The 22928-nt window shown below is 38.0% G+C and overlaps 2 protein-coding genes across 2 annotated transcripts; one reads left to right on the top strand and one right to left on the bottom strand.

The window, feature by feature from the left end:
* Positions 1 to 367: 367 nt before the first annotated feature.
* On the top strand, positions 368 to 9040 carry LOC149015395 (zinc finger CCCH domain-containing protein 40-like). Its single transcript, XM_089157375.1, has 4 exons — positions 368 to 736; positions 1440 to 1709; positions 3262 to 3485; positions 7860 to 9040. The coding sequence occupies exons 1-4, from the start codon at positions 632 to 634 to the stop codon at positions 8683 to 8685; spliced, it is 1425 nt and encodes a 474-aa protein (XP_089013501.1). The 5' UTR covers positions 368 to 631; the 3' UTR covers positions 8686 to 9040.
* A 969-nt stretch (positions 9041 to 10009) lies between these two features.
* Positions 10010 to 17624, bottom strand: LOC149015394 (aconitate hydratase 1). The gene is made up of 20 exons (XM_089157374.1): positions 17332 to 17624; positions 17133 to 17237; positions 16884 to 17044; positions 16672 to 16764; positions 16349 to 16534; positions 16039 to 16200; positions 15630 to 15774; positions 15377 to 15519; positions 15240 to 15296; positions 15080 to 15159; positions 14868 to 14943; positions 13864 to 14049; positions 12514 to 12581; positions 12314 to 12432; positions 12108 to 12229; positions 11894 to 11992; positions 11309 to 11788; positions 10744 to 10842; positions 10419 to 10661; positions 10010 to 10307 (listed from the first exon to the last, which is right to left on the bottom strand). The coding sequence occupies exons 1-20, from the start codon at positions 17333 to 17335 to the stop codon at positions 10233 to 10235; spliced, it is 2703 nt and encodes a 900-aa protein (XP_089013500.1). The 5' UTR covers positions 17336 to 17624; the 3' UTR covers positions 10010 to 10232.
* Positions 17625 to 22928: the final 5304 nt, after the last annotated feature.

Below are 22928 nucleotides of genomic sequence, written 5' to 3'. Positions count from 1 at the left end.
TGTGTAATTAGAATTTTAGTTATATTTGTAATTAAAATAGGATTTGAGTTAATTATTAGTAAGTTAAATTTATAATTATATTAGGAATTTAGGATTAAGATTTTAGATTTCCCTAATGTTAAAATTATAGTTATATTAGGATTAGGGTTATTGATTGGTTTTAGATTTTCTTATAAATAGTATATGGTATACTTAGGAAAAAGAAAGAAATAAAATGTGATACTTTTCGAATCCTTGTGGATGCGAAAAATCCCCGCTGGAAGACTCACCCACCACAGCTAGGTGTGCGACGTGGGTTGAACACCGGTTTATAAACCGGGTTGGCAAAAAAAAAAAAAAAAAAGTGTGATACTTTTGTGTAAGTAGCGTGAGATTTTCTCTCAGGTAGACCGAACCAGTTGTCCCTGTCCGTAAGTCCGAAACGGGAGACGAGCAGAAGTATAAGTCCGAAACGGGAGAGCGAGCAGAACTTTGGAAACGGGGGAGTGACGGTAGAAGTTTAAGTTTGGAAACGGGAGAGACGAGCAGACGACCAGAAGTTTGGAAACGGAGGGAGACGAGCAGAAGTTTGGAAACGGGGGAGGAGAGACGGCAGAAGTTTGGAAACGGGAGAGACGAGCGAATCTAGGGCATGGCGCATAGGTTGTTGAGGAACTTGGAGGCCGATGGTTGGGAAAGATCTGATTTCCCAATTATTTGTGAATCTTGCCTGGGTGACAATCCCTACGTTCGCATGGTAATGGGTTTTTTCTTTTTCCTCTTGCAATCTCTGAACTTTCATCCATTTATTTCTCTAAGAGGCCGATTTTTATAATGTAACCCTTAATCCAGAGTCTATTAATTTCATTCCTAGAGCTCAATTCATGTGAATTTATTTTTGTTGCAAGTTAGAATGGTTTTGCCTCATTGTTATCGCGAATTTTGTGGAAAACATCAGGGTCGATCTGTAAATCCATCCTGAAGTTCATGAGTTTGCCGTCGGCTCAGTTGGTGAAAACAGGCAGACGGGTTTGTTGAGGGTGTCACCAATAGACCAAAAAAGAGATATTATTGGAAGAGCAGGTCTTGCTTTGTAGTTAAATTCTGGGTTGTGATAGGGGGCTGTAATAGGGAGGGTTTAGTTAGCCAAAACTGATGGACTTCCTAGCCACTTCTTTCAGTTTCTTTTAATGTAACTTTTGACACTGTTTTGTCACTAAAAGATAGAAACATTACTAAATAAAAACTGGGTGTCTATATGAACAGACCTGAATTGACCTTTCCGGCTCTGTGTTTTATCCTAAAATACCGTTTTTTCATATGTAACAGTGAATGCCGTTTCAACCTTTATATGACATATGATACTGTATTCAAAATTTCAAATATATTTAACTTGCAGAATATGGTGAAATTTTACTGTAATTGTTTGCTAAGACACACACCTACTACTTTTCATGTAGACAAAAGCGGATTATGATAAGGAGTGCAAGATCTGCACACGGCCATTCACAGTTTTTAGGTGGAGGCCAGGTCGTGATGCAAGATTTAAAAAGACAGAGGTCTGCCAGACCTGCAGCAAGCTGAAGAACGTCTGCCAAGTGTGTCTACTGGATCTTGAGTATGGATTGCCAGTTCAGGTTCGAGATACTGCATTGGCTATCAACTCCAATGATACCATTCCAAAAAGTGATGTCAACAGGGAGTACTTCGCTGAGGAGCATGACCGCAGGGTATGTTGATTATGGTCCAATTTTCCTATTATCATGTCGATTTATTTAAAATGACCATGCTTGTAATGTGATACTAATCTTAAGCTTTAGACTCCTGATCCATTACAGTTAAGAGTTGAAAATAATAATAGATGGATGCTGAAAATGCTTTACCTTGTAGAGAAATTTGCAAATGGAGATTAAGTCCCCTTTTCTTCTGCAGGAGTCTTGAAGAAAACATAGTAATTGATTTTACCAAATAAATGACAACATTAAGTTGTTCAAGCTTAGGATGTTTCTTCTTGTTTGGAATTTGTCTGAATTGTTTGCTTATGTGATAATATGATTGGGATTTTTTTTATCTGAAGCAGGGATGAAATGAATTAGTTATTTGAGCATAAAAGTGCATTTGTTTCCTTCTTATCCCTCCCCCAGAATTTGAATTCAATCATTCCATTTGTTAACTATAGTGATAGTATATGAAGGAAAGAGTAGGAAATGAACTAAAGATTTGTGTTCAATCCCCAGCTTCCCCCCCCCCCCCAGATGCAAAATGATAAGTGCAGAGAAGCTCCCTCATTAATCCCACAAGTAGCAAGTAGCAACTCAGTAGAAGACCACATTCCAGAGTGAACTTAGGTTAGGTGACACCTTTCCTAGCTAATGTGTATGTTCACCTTTCCTAGCAAGTAGCAAATCGGTAGAAGACCACATTCCAGAGTGAACTTAGGTTAGGTGACACCTTTCCTAGCTAATGTGTATGCTCACTGATTGATCTTGAATCAGAACTGTATTGATGCTTGATAAAGTGAAATGTCACAAAACAATGAATAAATGAAAGTTATCTTGTAAGATGTAAGAGTCCCTAATAGAGCTCCCAAGCTAACATATTATGATTGCCAAACCATCATCAATTTTGATTTGGTATTTCTGTTGTAGTTATGATCAACTTGTTTTTATTTTCATTATCATCTGTTTGGACTGTAGTTAACAGATTCAGTGTTGCCAGTATTTCTTTCTAATCATATCATCTGAAGGTTTGGATGGGAACAGTCTGTCTTTGGGTTATTCAGTTTCTGTGGTAATGTCTTGGTCTATTTGGTGATAAATCCGAAGAAAATTTGTTCCTTTAATGCCTCAAAAGCATCTATTTGCAAACAAACATATGAGCTTCTATTATGGTTTGTTAATATGTGCTCCTATACTTATTATGCTGTTCTTCCTCTGTTAAAAAATCACTTGGAAAAGCCATGTGTATGTTTGCTTCACAAGGAATGTTGAGACAAGAAAGGAAAAGTTCTTGTCTTCTTTGTTTTGTTTTGTTGTTTTTATTTTTTTTTTTTTTTTTTTTTTTTTTTTTTTTTTGTTTTTTTGTTTTTCCCCCTTCCCCTTTCTACTTCTCTCTCCTTATGTTGTCAAGTAAACATAGCCCAAGGAACTTCATGAAGGCTTGTCATTTCCTTCCCTATTGCTTTGGTCTAATGAGTGTGTTCATGTTCTCTAAGTTATTCATAGGGACATTCTAGAGGCATCCTCCTCCTTGTTATATTAAATCTCATCTTGTGTGTTGCAGGCTCGGGCTGGCATAGATTATGAATCCTCTTATGGAAAGGTACGGCCAAATGACACCATACTAAAGCTTCAGAGGACGACACCTTACTACAAGAGAAACCGGGCACATGTTTGCAGTTTCTATGTACGAGGGGAATGCACAAGGGGTGCTGAATGTCCCTATCGACATGAAATGCCCATAACTGGCGAGTTATCACAACAAAATATTAAAGATCGCTACTATGGGTATGTTTATTCCGTTGACAAGTTCCCTTTCTGTTTTATAAAGAGACTTGCTCCTTTTAGTTGATATGACTACGTTCTGCCTCTTCAGAATATTCCTCCCTGATCCTTCTCTCTAACATTAAAAACTAGGACAAGTTTTATTTCCCTGGTCAAAATGTTAATTACTGCTGAGAATTTTGCCTTCTAGCAATTGAGTTAAACTGATGACAGAACTAAGCATGTGAAGTGGATGATGAATCCTTGAACACTAAAGAAAGTCCTATTAAGGATCTGCACATCGATTTACATTTTTATGCATTTCCCCCTTCCTCCCTTATAAACTGCTCTAGCTCCACCTATCTGCTAGTAGATGTTGGTTATATTTATTAAGAGATCCTATCTGTTGGTAGATGTTGGTTATATTTATAAAGATATCCTATTGGTAGGATTATAATTTGAAGTTATAAATTTCAATGGAGAGCATTCATGTTTGTTGATCAATATTGACCTTTCTGCATCTCTAATGAGATGTCCAAGTAATGCAGTTTTGGTGCCAGCATCGAGGCTCATTTTGATAACAGTTTTGGTTTAGATGATTTATTTGTAATAGGCTCAATTTTAAGGCCCAAATTTTAGGTCCTTGGGGGTACTTGTTAGTATCTTACTTTGTTAGTTTTGGAAGGGGAATCATCAACTGTTACCTCTGAAGGAATTTTGTTAGTAAAGCTAACCCTTTTTTGTAGATTTTGGAGGAGATATGTTAGGCTTGAGTTAGCTTAGGACATTTTTCTGAGCATCTTGCATGAGAGTTTCCTGTTCATTTAGCTTGCACCCCATCATGTTATAAGGTCATTTGAGGAAACCCTCCATAAATCGATTACTGATTTCATGTCTATGAATCTATTGCGAGAGAGTCCAATTTCTTTTTTATTTTGTTTTACAGATAACTAGATTCATCTATCTATCTAATCTCTAAAAATAGATTAGTGATTACAATATATATATATATATATATATATATATATATATATATATATATATATATATATATATATATATATATATATATATATACAGTATACACACACACACACAAGTAATCTGTTTTTGTATTTGCAGACTAGTTAATACATGCCTTCATCCCTATATTTTGGTAATGGAATAAAAGGTAGGTAGTTAGAAAAGTGAGTGAGATTTTCCCCACCCAAAGGGATTGAGTTTTATCCTTTTCACCTTCACCTGTGATCTTTCTCCTCCATATTTTTCTCTCTTACTACCACCAGTAGATCCATTTTTTTTCCCCTTTCTGCATCATTTAGCATTTTGTGAAGGTTGTGTTTGATGTGTTGGTCTAGTGCTCTCTTATTGGATGTGGGTCACAGTTCAAGTCCCAGAATCAGCCACTCTAGAAACAGGGGTGAGGATGCATGCATCTGACCCTTCCCAGACTCCCCCCTTGTTTCTTTTCTTGAAAGAATTCCCTAAAATTGAGGGTTTGCTCGGAATCTTCCAGTAAAGTAATTGTCAAATCTAGGTGGGGATTTAAATGTCAAGGTTAAGGATAAGGTATGGGTTTATCCAAAACTAGATGGGATGGAAAGGAATTAAGTTTGAGGCTTAACAAATTCTCTATGGCTGCTCTTGGGTGTCTAAGATTATTCCTAAAGAAGTGTGGAATAATGGTGGGATAAAATGGGCTGGATCTTGGAGATGTAACTTGTCTATCTCTTCCTTGCCTTCTTTCTTTTTCTTTCCCCTTTCCTTCTGGGTTGCTGCAAGGAAGAAGAGAAGAGAGGGAAGGGGGCGGGGGTACTGTAGGGTAGGGGAGGGGTAGGGGAAGGGGTTGGGAGTGTCGTGAGGCCCTAGGGAAGCTGCTGCCAAGGTGTGGCAGCAAAGGGGGAGGGGCTATTAGGGTTGTGTAGAACAGGGGAGGTGAGGGAGGAGCAGGGGGTGGCTGCAATTGAAGGGGAAGGGGTGGGGAATGCCTGAGATGGGAGGGGAGAGAGGGGCAGGAGCTGGGGTTGCTTACTCAGAAAACTTCTTGGAACCTTGCTGGAATTTCTTGAAGAAGACAGTACAGGAAGAAGAGTGCTAGATAGAGTGTGTTGCTGATCTTTGAAGGAGAAATTTTACTCAAAATCTGCCATGGCCCCCTTAAACAGGAACCTCAGTCCTCAACTCATAGGCTATTTATAGCCTACTAAAAGAGACCCTAATTCTAAGTGGGATTTCTTTATATATTAGGCTCTCATTACAATTAATCTCAACCATCCAAAATAAGAATCAAAGATCTAATGGAATCTCCTTTGATGAAGATATATTCTCCCTAAGACTTAAATACTGTAGGAACTCTTCTTGTAAATAAAGACTGTTCAGTCTTATTTTTAAAGAAGAATCCCAAGACTCAAGAACTCATCTTTAATTCAAACTAGATTTCCTAATGGAACAAATCTCTTCAGAAAAATAAAAAGAAAATTTTGGAAAATAAAATTTGCAACTTAATTAGGGCTAGATTGACCAAAATACCCCTCCAAGAGGGTTTGGCCAGCCTTAGGTGCCCACTTTGGAGTGGCCTCCAGCCAGGGGCAGTATTTTGGTTAACATTACTTGTGACAATAAAATCTTGTGGAAGATAGAAACCAACTAAAATCAGAAACTGCTAGGCTTTATATATCAGGCACATCCATAAGTATCTAAAATAGAAACCAAACTGATCTCCTAAGAACAAATTCTTCATGTAATCTGATCTTGGGCTCCACATAGATTTTAAGAGTATTTCCACTTGAGTTGGCCTGTGCGCTGTTCATGTGAACAGTAACATGAACAGTGCTTGGCATATTTTGCCCTTAAATAAGAATATATGAGATGAACAAATTGATCACCAAACTACCAGGTAATGCCATTGAGTTGGCCATTACCTTACGTTCCTAAATCTGGCTGTGTCCTCAAAGTTCAAGATATAAACTTTTGCAATGCTTGGTGAAATTCTAAGAAAGATAGTTGATTTCTTGACTCTGTATTAATCTCCTATTCTTTTTTCTGTGGTTAGGAACTGTTTGTTACCTTTACTATGCCTATTATACCTTTGCCTAGGACTAATTGGAATCTAGTTATCCTAAGATCAGGAATTAATTGTGTTACTCCACTGGGTGTAACCATGTTTTCCTATGTCATCTCAGCTAGACTTAGGACCTGTTTGATAACCCACCAAGTGTTTCTGCTTTGAGAAACACCAAAAATAGTTTTAGGTGTTTCTGGAAGAAAAAAATTTTCATAGGCATTTGATAGAATTTGCTTCTGGAAGCAGAAACAATTTCAGCAGGTGTTTGATTTAAACGTTTCTTAATCCATGCAAAGATTGAACTGCACTTCCAGGAAGGAAGATATTACAAAACCCTACAAAAAAAGGACTTAAAGGAAGATATTACAAAACCCTATAAAAAAAAGGGGACTTAAAGAAAACTCATTTATAATGCTGTGAATTTACATATGCAATTGATATATATCATTCACAAAACTGAAAAAGAGATATCATTGGAAAAAATTGTCACATCAAACTGTAATCATGCACTCTACATAAAAAAGAGGGGATCAAAATCACAGCATTGACAAAAAAAATGAGATTGCAAGATGATTGAAAGAAGATTAAACAACAGAGTTGAGAAGAGATCCAAAAACTGAATAAGAAAATTACATTCAGTCCAGATTCTCATACCCAAAACGAAGATGAAGAATCCAACAATCACCAGTCATTAGGATTGAAGAAGCAACAATTGGAAGAGTTCTTTTGCAGTATGAGAGGTGTTTAGCAGCGTTCTTATGTTTAGGATGCCAAATTCCATGAATACCCTCTCTAAAACTGTTTCACTTAAACCCAGCCTGTGCCCTACTTTTACTTAAAGAAACAGTGTCAAAAGTGTTTATAAATTTTAAATTTATATTGCTAAGTCATTAGAAGCAAAACAAATTTATCAAACAGCTTTTGGTTAGTCTTTTGTTTCTTGAAGCAAGAAACTGTTTTTCGGTGGTTATCATATGGGTCCTTAATAGTTTCTTGGTATGTAGTTCTGATCCATTCCATGGTCTCTGTTTCACACACACACACATATGTGCATGTGCATTTTTTCTGGCTGTAAAATAGACAAATGATGAACTGGATATCACATCTTTTCTTATATGCTTAGAAACTTTATTTCTAAATGAAAATGGTTGGAATATCATAGAGTTGTTTCTTTGTTTCTTCAGTAAGGTATAAATATAACAGAGGAAGTTGATTTGTTTTTCCTTATTAAGCTTATATTTCTATTTGCTAGGTCATAATGATCTTTCTGTCAAAGAGCTTATCAACTGTATTCTCATGTCTTATGCCTGATTTCTGTCTACTTTTGTCTGCAGAGTTAATGATCCAGTTGCCATGAAGCTTTTGAACAAGGCAGGTGAAATGTCATCATTAATGGCCCCGGAAGATGAGAGCATTAAGACCCTCTACGTTGGTGGTCTTGATGCTAGGGTAACTGAGCAGGATCTGAGGGACCACTTCTATGCACATGGTGAGATTGAATCCATAAGAATGGTACTCCAGCGTGCATGTGCCTTTGTAACCTATACTACCAGGGAAGGGGCAGAAAAGGCAGCAGAAGAACTCTCAAATAAGCTAGTCATCAAGGGTCTAAGGCTGAAGCTAATGTGGGGGAAGCCCCAAGCTCCAAAACCAGATTCAGAGAACCCTGAGGATGAGGCTGTGCGACAGCAGGGTACTGTGGCTCACGGTGGTTTGTTGCCGAGGCAAGTGATATCTCAGCAGCAGAATCAACCACCACCGCCACCGGGGGCATTGGATCAACAGCAACAACCCGTGCACTACTTCAATATTCCACCTCCACTCCCATCTGAGAGGAACTTCTATCCTTCAATGGATCCTCAAAGGATGGGAGCTCTTATCCCATCCCAGGAAGGGGCAAGCGGTGCGTCTGGTGAGAACAAATCAGGTTCAGAAAAGCAACAACCAGGGGGGCAGCATTATCCCTTCCAAGGTATGCCACCACCGCCAGGCCCCTATCCGCAGTTCTATCCACCTTATGGTTACATGCCGCCGCCACCGCCTCCTTCAGCATATCATTATCCTCCACCATATCAGTCTGGTGCAGCCCCACCACCACCACCTCCAGCAGCTCAGCAGTATCAGCCAGCTGGACCATCAGGGTCTTCACAGTACCAGTAATTTCTTTTTGTATTTCTCAGAAGAACTTAGGAAAACATTAGTCTGGCATTTTATAGATTTTTACCTTCATGTTTTTGGCTTCTGGGTTCTATCCTACTGTAGATTCAACAATTTAATCACAAAACTTGTGTACCCCTTGTACTTTACAGTGCTAAATTTTCATGAGATCTTTCTTTTTGCGTTCCCTGGTATCAAATTTTCTGGTCGACTGGTAACCCTTCATCCGAGGAAAGCCACATCATTATTGTATCCACTTTTGCACGCAGGATCCTTCAAGCTTGCTCTTTGTGTTATAAATTGAAGGTCTGTTCTGTTTTATTTTTTCCACGGTTCCACCTCTCCTGATACCTTCACCGGGGGCAATTTACTAGGCATGGACTCAATACAAGCCTACTAGGAAGATCCGGTTTATTTTAATGGGTGAAAACAATCTGGGTCACCAAAATTTTAAGATTTCATATTGTGCGCAAAGTTGTAAGTGCTTGAGCAGATTTCATTCTGTGGCAGATGTAATCTTTGAGTGCATGGAGGATTTAGAAGCTGAGTTCAAGAGTCTTTTGATCAGTTTCAGTATTTATGGATAACAGAAGTGCTAATGAAGCCTTCTCTTTGATCAAAAGGCCTTGAAGTGCATATTCATTTGGCTTCTCTATTTCCTTGCTGGAGTCCTTCCTTTTCTGAATCCTATAGGGAGGAGCAGACGCAATCCAGCCCACATATATAGTCTTTGGTCCATTAGAAACTAGTATCAGGTATTAGCCAAGAACCAAAGCATTGAAACAAAAAATCAAAATCTTAGAGCTTGCAGCAAGGCACTAGTGACCTTTTCTTTCATCCTTGCAATTGCTATCATTTTTGTAATAGTCTTGATCAAAGTTTATACATATGAGTCCTTGTTTAGCTTGTTTTCTGAGGTTGCAGAAAGCTGAAAATTTTGTCTGGATTATACTTTCTTTGTTGCTGGCTCACTTTACTTTCTTGATCTGGGTTTAAGCAATCCTGCAAAGGTGTGTGTGCATCAGGTTCGATTGCCCGCCTTGATGCCTACTAGAACCTGTCCGTAGTTTCTTCTTTCACCTTCTTAAATGCCAGTTGGAGAGGTGTAGCACCTAAATTGGGCCAAGAACAACTCTTCAATCTAAGCCATTTGTATGTTGTTCTGATTCCCTAGCACTGATTAGATGATTTATTGCCTCTTTCAAGTACAAGTAGCCATCTGAGAAATCCATTATGTCCTTTGGATTTGGAAGATATGCTTCAAGGAAATGTCACCCAAGCATCATGTCTAAATGGCATCTCTAAAATATAACTCAGAGGAAGCCTAGAGTTTGTGGCAATAAGTTGTTCCAATAACAAAAACCCTGAAACTTTATTAATTTTTTTTTCACCAAATCCTTGGTTCCACAGAACCTTGTTGCGAGTACAGCGCACTCTTCTACACAACCAAAACATATAAAAATAAAACAAAAATAAATAAAAATATTCATCTGCAATGCTTGTAACTATCACTGGAATCTGTTGGAGAACAAAAGAAAACTCCAGTTGATCTAATGCTGTGCATTAATCAAGTTCCTAATAACGTAAGCTAGAATGCCTCCATGATCGAAGTAGGCCAGTTCAACCTGCATCAGGAAGGAGAGATTATACAAGTATTACAGATTAGCTGTTTAAAAGACATGAACAGAGAATAATCCGGCCAAATCAAAGAAGACGAAAATTAAGAGAGCATCTACCTCCGTATCGAATCGCATGGTGCAAGTAAATACTTTCCCATTGTCTGTCATAACTGTGGCATCTTGGCCAGGCCTAATCTCACTCACGCTGCTTGGTAGGTCAATACTAAAGCGTTCGTGGCCAGTCAAACCAAGAGTGTCAGCATCTTCTCCATGCTTGAAACACAGTGGAATAATACCCATGCCTACCAGGTTACTGCGGTGAATCCGCTCAAAGCTCTTGGCAATCACTGCTTTTACACCCTAAGGTCAACAAACTTCAAGGATTAGCCAGTGACAGAAGGGATAACAGAAAGAATGAAGCTGCCACATTATAAGGACTAACCAGAAGCATTGGGCCCTTGGCAGCCCAGTCTCGAGAACTCCCACTTCCGTACTCAGCGCCAGCCAATATGATGGTATCCTGTCCTGCACTCTTGTACCGCTGTTTGTCGGGGTTGGGGAAAGAATAAAAGCACAAAATATTTCAGCATTTACTACAACATAAAATTCTGTACATAGTCAACATATAGCCTAGCAGCCTCTACTAATTCATTAATTCAAGCTTAGAACATACTTCTAGTCTATAGATAGTTCCAAATGCAAAGAAAAAGATCCTATTTGTTATCAGCAACCAATGGAATAGAAAATGTCCAGTATATCACTGTCTTTCGACAACTGGGAAATCTCACAGGAGAGGCAGGTTCCATAAATGAAGACCAGATCAACCTCCTGACACACGCATGTCAGGAGGGCCCTCTCCAATATTTAGTTCAAATCCGGCATGTTTCTCATGTAACCACAGTGCCACTTCCCAGAATAGTTATCAGGCATTCTTTTTAGCAGCCAATGGAGTAACAAGAATCGTGTCACTAAGAACCATCCATTGCAAAGTAGTCTTAAGTTATTACCATGGCAGCATCAAATACAGATAACTTCTCCCCGGTGGGAATGTGAATTGTCTTTGGCCCAACTTCTCCCTTCAGTAGCTTGTTTACAATGCGAATATTAGCAAAAGTACCCCTTGCCATCACTTCATCATTACCACGACGACTTCCATAAGAGTTGAAATCCCTTCTATCAACCCCACGTTCCATAAGGTACTTAGCAGCAGGACTATCTCTGTGGATGCTACCAGCTGGTGAGATATGATCAGTTGTGATACTGTCCCCAAAATTAAGCAAGCAATAGGCTTCTTTAACTCCATGTGGTCCAGGAGGGGCCATAGTCATGCCCTTAAAATAAGGTGGCTCATGAATATAGGTTGATGATTGGTCCCAAGTGTACAGGGTACTGGTAGGGACAGATAACTGATTCCACATTGGATTTCCTTTTGTGATTGCTTCATATGTAGCTCGAAACATGTCAGGCAATACACTAGCTTGCACTACCTGTAAGGGGGGGGGGAAATAAAAAGAAACCATATGTTAATGTGCTCTAATCTTTATCCCTATACTGCTTAATATTCCTATCAAAGCAAGCAGGGAATACCATACATTTGCTACTTCTTCACTGGATGGCCAAATATCCCTGAAATATATCTTCTTTCCATCTTTCCCAGTTCCTATTGGTTCTGTCTCAAAATCTATGTTAACCTGCAGGATACACACACACCATGTGAGCCAAATGCCTCACAATTTTAAAAGAACCCCAATTTAGTGGAGCTGGACCAGAAAACAGAAAGGGTAAAAAGTAAGATCACATACATACCGTGCCAGCAAGTGCATATGCAACTACAAGGGGAGGAGAAGCAAGATAATTTGCCCTTGTTAAAGGATGAACACGACCCTCAAAATTCCTATTTCCAGATAAAACAGCAGCAGCCACTATGTCTGAAAATATAACAATAAATTTCAGGGCAAAATACACAAAAAGAAGTAAAAGCATGAAAAGAGAATAAAGTGACAAAAAGTCACCATTTTCAGATATTGCTGATGCCACTGATTCATCTAAATCTCCTGAGTTCCCAATGCATGTAGTGCAACCATATCCAACAATGTGAAAACCAAGCTCATTCAAATAGTTTTGCAAGCCACTGCAAGACAGTACTCATGTTAGGAATATGTTTATGAAAACAAAAATCTCCCAAGTGCTTCAGGCTCGACCACGGTAGTACCTCCGCAGTAAATATTTGGTAACAACTCCAGAACCTGGAGCTAGACTGGTCTTGACCCATGGCTTAACCTGTGTGAAACAAATGCTAAAATTCTTAAGTACATAGATCATCTGTAGAAATGGCAAGGAAATGAAAACTCAACTTGAAGACTGTCTTTGCTAAAACAATCAGTCAAATAGCCTCAATTCCCCCCAGTTTAGTCTAATTAAGAATTAGACATGTAGTTTTATTATGGAACAGTTTCTGAAGACAGAAAAGGGACTGTGTTATTTGGACACGACAAGGAATACAGCTGGGGTGGGGCAAAGATTCTATTTCCTACAAACTTGGATTCAGCTCATAAGTTGAAGTTACCCGTAACAAAAGTGAGTACTATTCCAGAAGTTCCAGATTCTAAGGATGAAGAAACAGGTTTTGTATTGATGAGTTTGTGCAGCTCTAGAAGTCCCAACAACTTGAACATTGTGTAACATTGAACTCTAAAGACTGAGGTATGAGTCCAGAAAAATCTCCAACACTGACAAACATAACAAGAAAAAAGGCCAACACATATATGGATCAAGATAGTAAGATGAGATTGGAAGCATCTTCATCAGCAGAAAAATGAACCCAAAATAGAGTAGACTCCCCCTAACACAGGACAAGAAACACCATCATAATCGTCACTGTCTGGGCAAGGAGGCAAACAAATGGAGGAAAACATTACAGGTCAACTACAAGTTGTCTCTTTGCACAGATCCTACTGAATTCCTCGAGAAGGAAGTCAATACAATTATCACTAGGTTGAATGGCCAAAGGTTCACAAAATTCAGGAAAAGAGGTTGTATAATTGTGCAAAAACCTCCCAACACTGTCTCATTGGCCGAATCTGAAGCGAACCCTTGGGATGGAATAGCAAGGTGTATGAAGTAATGAGCAGCAACCCTATGCAGTGAGTAAAATATTTTTCCTTCTGCCATCTCCTGCACAGCTAGGAGAAGAAAAAAACTTCAGAATTTCAACAGGCAAAAGAAACAGTGTCATTGAGGTACTAATTACTAAGAGAGTAATGTCTCATCTAGTCATCTTCCTCTTCCTTTATGTTCAAAGGCTTCTTGTCACACACTCTTCTGAAATTTCTTTAGATGTAACAGCTATGATTTGACCATGTCACTTGCTGTTACTTTTGTTGATCATACTTCCTAGATCTGTTCAGTATTCCACCCCCCCCCCCTTTTACCCATCCTTCATCTTACCTACTAGGAAAACTAGGGGAGAAGTATTAAAATTGCCTACGTGCCCTAAAGGCAATGGAAAGAAATTGAAAACAGAGGCTAATGCTAAATCAAAATTGGAGGAGAATATTCTGACCTCTAGTCCCAAGTCACAGGCTTTCTTTGCTACCAATGCAGCTCCAAGCATTACACTAGGATTTGATGTATTCGTGCAACTGGTTATAGCTGCTATAACAACATCACCATGTTTAATTTGAGCTGGCGTCCCATGAAATGAAAAGTCAACTATTTTATTCTGAGATTCCTTGGGTATGGCAAATCCCTGTGACAAGGTATAATAATAAGCAACTAATATTTACTCTAAAAATTCATGCAAGCATGTTTGTCATAAACCATGATACAACAGTGTATAGCATAATGTTTCAGATATACATAAAGAAATATAAGTACATAGCTAAATTACATATGACATTTGTACTCCATAAATACTAAAGGTTCCAGAATATAATTAAGTAAGAAGCAATTAGAAATTTTAGATTATATTTTTAAATGACAGACATACTGGAAGGTCAATTAAAATATATCCATAGAGTACGCTGGATGGAGGTAGTAATTATAGACTTGTAAAGGGAAACAGTTTAGGTATAACCAGCATAAACCTATTTGTTTGAACCAAGTTCAGAAAATTTTCATAAAAATTCTCTCCACCTCTAAAAAGGTTTAGGTTTGGCAAGAAGTAAAGGTATGAAAAAATGAATGAAATGGAATCATTACCAAAAACCTAGATTGTGTGCAGTTAGTTACAAACACCAAATAATTATCCAAACACGTTTGGAGTTTATCACCAACAAAATATTCAAGGACTCTTGAGACTATTCATCACATAAACAACTTTATAGAAGCTTTTATTTTTGGAGGGGGCAGGTGAGACTACTGTAGTATGCTTTTCTGCACCTTTTTAACTGTCAAAGGAAATGAAGCCAAAGTTATTCTTTCGTTTTTCTCTCCCCCCAGGAGTGTGGCCCACCCACCCCCAAGATGAGAAGAAAATTGAGGAAGAAAAAGTGGCAGAAAGGCATTTTTCTTCCTTTTTACCACGTATTCATTTAATCACAAAGCTGATATCTAAATTTATCTAACCTTAAAACCAACTTTGTTGTCCAAGCAAGCATGCCAATCCGCCTTCATTTCTTTCAATGGAACTCGATCATGAGGCCTGCAATGCATATTATTGTCAGAATAAAAAACCCTTGCCAAAGGAGAAGTGGTCCAAGAGACTGAAATAAAGCTTGTATATCTGGGGTGTGAAAGAAGGATGAGATGTGAACTATGAACATCGTATCACTTTTTACCTCTTTGGCCCTGATACACATGGTTCTACATCCTCTAGATTCAATTCCAGATAAGAGGAATAGACTTTCTCAGTCTGGGGCTGCATTCAAACAAGCACATTTTTCAGATAAACCCATATCTAGACAGAGGGAAACTACATAGAGGGGTGTTATATTCCACCTGGTTGTAGTCAACAAACATCTTATTAGCACGCAGATAGGACTCTATCATAGAAACCTGCACATTGGAAATTAAATGAATATGAAAAAATAACATAGGATACAGTTTGCTTTATGTATCAGAACATAAATACCCACAGTGTCGTCACTTCTGCCAGTGAGTCTCAAATACTGCAGGGTAACATGATCTACAGGGAAGAAACCCATCGTTGCCCCATACTCAGGGGACATGTTTGCGATAGTTGCACGATCAGCCAATGATAATTCACCCATGCCTTCCCCTGGATGTAACAATAACATACCATGTCAAATTCATCCAAGAAGAAGGGGAAAAAAAAGGAGAAGAACGGGTAACAAAAGAATAGCAAGGAACTGTAATGGGAAGGTCTACCATAGAATTCAACAAATTTGCCAACAACACCATGCTTCCTGAGCATCTGGGTAACTGTCAAAACCAGATCTGTAGCAGTCACACCACTTCTCAATTTTCCAGTCAACTTAAATCCCACCACACCAGGCAGAACCATGCTCATTGGCTGTAAGAAATTACACAAAAAACTTAGACAAATTTCAATATTGCTGATTCATATTCTTTTAGAAAGATCCAGTACTTCATCAAAAATAATTTACAGGAAGAAAATGACAGAGATGATAAAAATGACATTCTCTGGGAGATTCCACTCAGTTCCTGAATTTGCTTCATCAGAATAGCAAATTGACCAGCACAGCCAGGTCAGAACGTAATTGAAAGTATGCTCCCAGACCTCCCAATGGCATCACAAAGAGTGAAAACTTTTTACCTGGCCAAGCATAGTAGCTTCTGCTTCTATGCCACCAACTCCCCAGCCAGCAACGCCTAGCCCATCAATCATAGTTGTGTGGGAATCAGTACCCACTACACTATCAGGGTAGAGTATACCATCCTTGTTAAATACGACACGTGCAAGGTATTCAAGGTTCACCTGGAGATCACAATAACAGTATTTATCTTATCAGGACAAGAAGAATATGCTGGCTGCTATATAATAGGACAGAGTTTAAAAGGCATACAGTAATTATAATAGTAATTCAAAACCAGAACTTCAAATCCAGTAAAAACAAAAAAAAAACCTGGTGAACAATCCCAGAGCCTGGAGGAACAACAAGCATGTTCTGAAATGCACTGGATCCCCATTTCAGAAAACCAAATCTCTCTTTGTTGCGCTGGAACTCAAGTTCCATATTTGCCTGCACTGCATTATGTGATCTTGCCACATCAACTTGTACTGAGTGATCAATAACAAGATCGACAGGAACCTGCATACATGAATACATTTTCACATAAAAAAAATTTCACGTAGTAGCAGGAACATTTTTTGATGATCCAAAACAGAGAAGATGTTACCATAAATTTTACTAATATCCGTGACTAGAACACGAGAAATGTAGCTTACCAATGGGTTAATCTTGTTTGAGTCGCTGCCAAGGTTGTTCATAGCATCACGCATGCAAGCAAGATCAACAACAGCGGGAACACCAGTAAAATCCTAACACCAGAGGAACGCATAATGGGGGGAGACATTAACCTAAGCAACTTAAGCGAAAAGGAAAAGAAAGAAATCATCCTGCAAATCCATAAATAATAAAATCCCATACGAAATGTTACCTGAAGAAGCACACGAGCAGGCTTGAAGGGAATCTCAACAAGTTTGGGAGAACTGTTCTCCCAATCAACAATCTTCTCCACATTCTTGGTCGTAACTTGGAAATCATCACAGTTACGAATCGCAGACTCAAGAAGGATCTTAATAGAGTAAGGAAGCTTATCTGCATCAAAATTAATTAAATTCAAAAATCTTCATATACCCACTTAAAATTCACCAAATCCGATCAAGTCTAAGAAAAACACACAGACCAATTCTTGGGTCATTGAGATCAGGCAAGCTGTAATATTTCCCAAAATGACCACCTCCTGGTTTCTCAAGCGTCTTCAATATACTCTCGTAAGCATTCCCAGGAGCTGAACTCGAATCAAACAATGGTGGGTAAGGATCATATCGGAAAACAGAGTAGTAAAACAAAAAGACACTGGAATTGAAGATTTTAAAACATACCCATTTTGGAGATCCGCCAATGCAAGCGTTCTGTAACAGTACAGGATGAGAAGAGACGAGGTGTATGGCTGAAAGGGAGAACTTGAATTGGAATATAAACAAGGGGGTTCGAGAGAAAGAGGAGGTTCTAGTGGAGAGCAGGTGGGGTTGAACAGCAGCTGCGAGGAAGATGGGTGTGAGAGCGAGAGGTGTTGGCGATGGATGGATGGATGGAGACTGAAGAAGCTGCTCTAGATTTTTGGTGATCTTGCAAAACTGAATTTGGGGGCTTTGAGGATTCCATCATCCATGTCAGATCGTCACATGTTTATTTTCTGTTGAGTTTTTTTTTTTGGTAATCTACATGAATATCTGTTTTACTCTTTATCCCAATCAAATTTATTTTTTTCTTAATGCAAAATCCCAACAATTTCTGGACTGTAACCATGGTCCATCAACCATTGATTTTGCTTCTCTGACGTATTATCGGCTGTTGGATCGGGATTTGGTAGAAAATTTTGACCGAAATCTTGATCTCCACTATAAATTTTCAATGCCCAAGATCGAAATTTTGACTTAAAATTTCAATTCAACATTCGATTTGATCAACAGGATCATCCTACACCATTATGGCACAGTTCTGAAGCAAAGTCCATCAATTATTGCACTAAAATTCACATCCAAACATGTTAATTTCCTATATGTCCTTTTAACCATTTTTCTTAATTTTGGTTTGAGATATTAATATAAGGTGATATCTATCATTTTTTTCACACTGATATTCATTTGAGCTAGTTTAGTTACTTTGCCCACATCTTTAGAAAGTAGTTTTACATATAATCTAAAAATAAGATAAAGTATCGTTTTTGACCCAAAGCTATTCTAACTCTGAACTTCATATTAAATATGCATCAATTTGATAATTGATAGGTTTTGAATGCTACATTGATAATGTAATCAACTAGGATAGGAGGGCATTGAATTAGGAAAAAAAAAAACAAAAAATACAGATGGAAGAGCATTAAAAGGGAGGAATATGATTAAATCCCATGGGAGATTCTAAATTTCATGGTTTTTTTATTTATTTATTTTTTTCGTTTGCTAGGGGGATTCTCCTCCACTCTCACAAGGTGTGTATATTTGTTGTATGTCAATTTATGTGAAGGTTAACATTAGCATAGACTTCACATAATTTTATGTACAGTTTTAAACTTAGATTCTATTTCTCAAAATTGAGCTCAGTTTCTGACCTTGGATTAGAATAAAGAACCACTTGGTTTCATGAAAATGATATTTGAGCCCAATTCTAGATGGAGTTTGATTAAAAAAAGAAAAAAAAAAACCACTTGGTGTCATGAAAATGATATTTATATTAAAAGAGTGAAAGATATATTTAGTGTTGATATTTAAATCAAGAGAACAAAATGAGTGCACGGAATGAAGTCTGGACCCACCTCATTGACCTAACACTCACACTCCCCTCACACCTTAGATTAGAGCCACCCGAAAACGATGAAGGCCGTCCCTAAAAGTATGGGCCCTTGACCCACCACCGCCATCATGCTTTATCTAAGTGGATGACACCTCGAACCAACACCCCCCTTTTCCCCCCCCCCGGGGGGGAGACCAAGATTTGCCACTAGACTCATTGTTTTGAGGGGCACTTTTATATATAACTTAAATATAAAACCGATGCTTGCCTTCTAGTTCCACGGAGATCCGAACTCTTGACTTCATACCATGAAAAGTTATATTGTCAATGATATTAAATTCCTTAATCGTTCTCTGTGCAAGTTGATTGTTGTATGTTTGATTAATTCTTTGGATTAAAAAGTCATAGTAGATACTTCATATCATTGAAAGGGGTACTTTTGTCTCTTTAAAAGTTAAATTGTCGAATGCCGACAAGGTGTCTTAACTTAAATTTTGACTTGTTTTGAGATAACGTTAATATCAATGGATAACTCAAAAAAGGGTCATAAGCACTCAAAAGTAATACTAGATAAACAACCATATAGATAGGATATGGATAAAATTCAATTTCCACATTCATGAAAACATGACCATCACAAGGTTTGATACCCATGCCATTACCCCCCCCCCTCTTTTGGGTAATAAGACCCGTGCCTTCGAGCATGCGATCTATAGCGTATGGGTGATCTAGATCTCTATGGATTTGGGTTTCCTTCACCTATCTCCTATTGTCTGCCTAACTTTATGTTTTGCACCCATTTGTGAGAGGCACTTTGGGTCCACCTATTGTCGGGGGCGGCTTGTGAGATAAAGTTTTGGATACAGGGTGCCCGATGGAGTGGATCTAGACTCGACATCGTTCATGTTAATAGTAAATTTTTATATTTTTTTTTTTTTTTGAGATAAAAATGTTGATAGCAAATATGTATCCTTCCAAAATCTCACACATTCAACTTTAAATGTTTCACCTACCCAAAAAAAAAAGATATGAATACTTATACCAACAAAGTTGTGGTCATGATTGCTCTCAGGAACAATGGAAAATGAAAACATTTAATTAACCACATTTTTCAAAACCCAGGAACTGCTTGATGCTGGAATTTGACCAAACGATGCCAAATTTCAAAATAGAAAAATGAAAAATAAAAATTAATGAACCAACACAGCGGTTTCATAAGAAACCAAGACATTAAAACTTTCTGGTAAGCTCCCAGTGTTGGATTAAGACAGTCTTTGTGGACCAAACGGAGATGGTTCTGGTTCTGGATGATAAAACCCAGTTTTAAAGTTGCAGAGTTGCACCCAACAGAGCTATTTCTTTGCAATTATGTTGAACTGCATTAGATAATATTGAGACCAACTGTTTTGAGGAGATTCCAAAGAACCAAGTATTTCAACTGAATAAGAAAAACAAACATGTAATGATAGTAGGTGATCTGAATTCTATGCATGTTACGTAATCAAGACCAACCTACGCCTTTGAAACAATGGCTAGTTTAGGTGAATGCAATCAGTTCAATTTCCAAACCAGCGATTAATATCCTCTCGAGTCTCCACCAAGGTCCGAAATGTTGGATTATGTCATTGTGTTGGTGACTGGCGACATTTAGCTGACATGTCGGCGACTTTTGGCAGGGTGTCAATGAAAATTCGATCCCTGATTTCGGAGGGTATTTAGGGTCATTTTGGCTTGAATTTTGTTCTATAGTCTAATTTGAGGTTAATAAACACACTAGGAACATTATTTTAGCCTGAAACATCACTTAATCTATAGTTTTTGATTGACACATGTCCAGCTATATGTAGGCAAAACTGTTAGTTTAGAAAACTCATATAAACTAATGTAAACATGCAAAGAAAACAAAAATACACAACTAGTGAAGAGAAGCAATTCATTATACAATTATGCTGAGTATGGCTCATGCTTCACATTCTATTGCCGACAAACACGGGATCATGAAAAATTGGTGAAAAACGGAATGAAATTTTATTAAATATGATGAATTTGACGATATATCGTCGAAAAATCGACTTTTCGCTATATATCTCCAATTTTTTCGGCGATATATCGTCGACATAATGTAAATGTCGTATTGCTTGGGGGAATCATGTTGTCCCCCAGCAATAAGATGATATATCGCCGGCATTTTGTACCATGATCTCCACCTTTTCAAAATGTCTAGGGAAAAAAAGAAGTACTAGTAAATTAAAATGAGGAATTCCACCATTCTTATAACTCCTTTTTTTTTTTTTTTAAGTCCCAATCCAAAGTTATTTCTATCGGAAAACTAAGGGGACAATAAATAGGAAATTAACAAACAAGGGTAGTAGAACTTACACCATTCTTAAGACAAATTATGATCCAAAGGAATGGAGCTTCAATATGGTAGAGATAAACAAACCCACAAAGTAAATATGCAAACAAACAGAGCACAATTTTAAGGGAAGGAGGGTATATATAGAAAATATATTTTCTATGTTAGTAATGGAAAGAAACAAGTAGTTCTATATAAACAAAATTAATGTACATGAATACAACACAGCATTATACTCAATCCATTTTATAGCTCTTACATTTCAAAGGAAGAACCTCCTTTTTGTATATTCTTCCTTATTGCAGTACTATAAGATTGATCTTTTTTTTTTTTTTGGTAAAAGACTTTCATTGAAACAGGCAAGAAGGACTAATGACGTCCTGATTACAAAGATCAAGAAGCCACGTAGTGGAATTAGGCCAAATCATCATGCTTGCCACAGATGATGCCTTCCTAGCTAGAGCATCAGCAACACAGTTTGCCGCCCTAGAAATGGGCTCTAAAACGAAAGAGTCAGGCCCGCTAAGAAAAACTTTAATATCCTCGACAATGTTGGATATATTGGCCGGAACACGGAAGGAGGGGTTAAGGAGGCAGTTTGTCAATTCCTCACAATCGGACTCGAGAATAACTTGACAATGCCCAGCTTTAATAAGCTCAAGAAGACCCATCCTCGGCCCAACTTTCACCTACCAGAACCGAAGAGGAACTCAACTTATCTGAACAAGCCCACAGTGGAAGGCCCCTGATGAGCAGTAAAAAGACAACTATATCAATAAGATACCTTAATTCTTAGACCATTTCCTTTCCCTCGTATCTTCTTCCTATTCCATCCAAATTGTAGGGATTTTTGTTGAACACAGACACAAACATAAACCCAAAATACAAAAAGAAGAATCTAATTCATTCATTTTCTTTCTTTGACTACTATCAGTTAGCTTTTTCTATTAACAGTTACATGTGAGGTTTTCCCTGTCTATCATCTGTGTGAAGACTTGTTTTGATATGAACAGACGATTGCTCTGGACTTTCAGAGACCTCCACTTGGGTAGGCAACACACCGATAAAGCTTCCTTGGGCAGGCTGATCAGGAGAATCTGCAGTATCTGTAAATGACACCACTGTGTAAATTTATTCATTTATTTTTGGAGATGATGAGAAGGTGAAGGGGAGTCGAGGATAAATTGAAAATTTCAATATTCTATGTTACAGAGGTAAAAGTTTACCAGAGAATCTCGACCACCATAATTGATCCTCACCATTTGCAGCTCAGTGTTATGCATTAGTTATGCAGCATTGAAGCCAAACGACAAATATAGTTGCCAACATTGTAATCATACCATTTGGATAATTCAAACTGAATGGTTTGATTGTGCTAAGAAGTTGGATTTTATTCCATCAGAAAATTTGTAACTGGCACATGTAAGGGAAGATATTTGACTACTAACTGTTGAGTATGGCTCATGCTTTGCATTATGATAATATGTATTAACACAACACTGGACACATGCACAATCAGCTCTACGCTTGACACATCGACACTATAATGTGGTAGAACCATCAAGCAGTAAAAAGCATAGGGCACCACAACTAAACCTCTCGCTTCCCAGGACTGGAAACCATTATCCTAAAATTTCAAGCTGTTATAGAAGGACTACAACAATGAACTGATAAAAAATTTGGTAGGGTATGAGTTTGGGATTGGGGTTGGTTTTCCTAATTTCCTTCTTTGTGGAGTTTCAATCAACTAAGACCATATTTGGGATGATTTCAGTTTCAAGTTCGATAGACTTCATGTAGTCAATAAATGTATTTTGGTTAATTTAAAAA

This window comes from Hakea prostrata, chromosome 5 (genome assembly GCF_041222555.1).
Source record: "Hakea prostrata isolate BN-2017 chromosome 5, UWA_Hpros_2, whole genome shotgun sequence".
Classification (NCBI taxonomy): domain Eukaryota; kingdom Viridiplantae; phylum Streptophyta; class Magnoliopsida; order Proteales; family Proteaceae; genus Hakea; species Hakea prostrata.
Note: the sequence above shows the minus strand (reverse complement) of the source record. Positions and strands in the feature narration are given on the sequence as shown.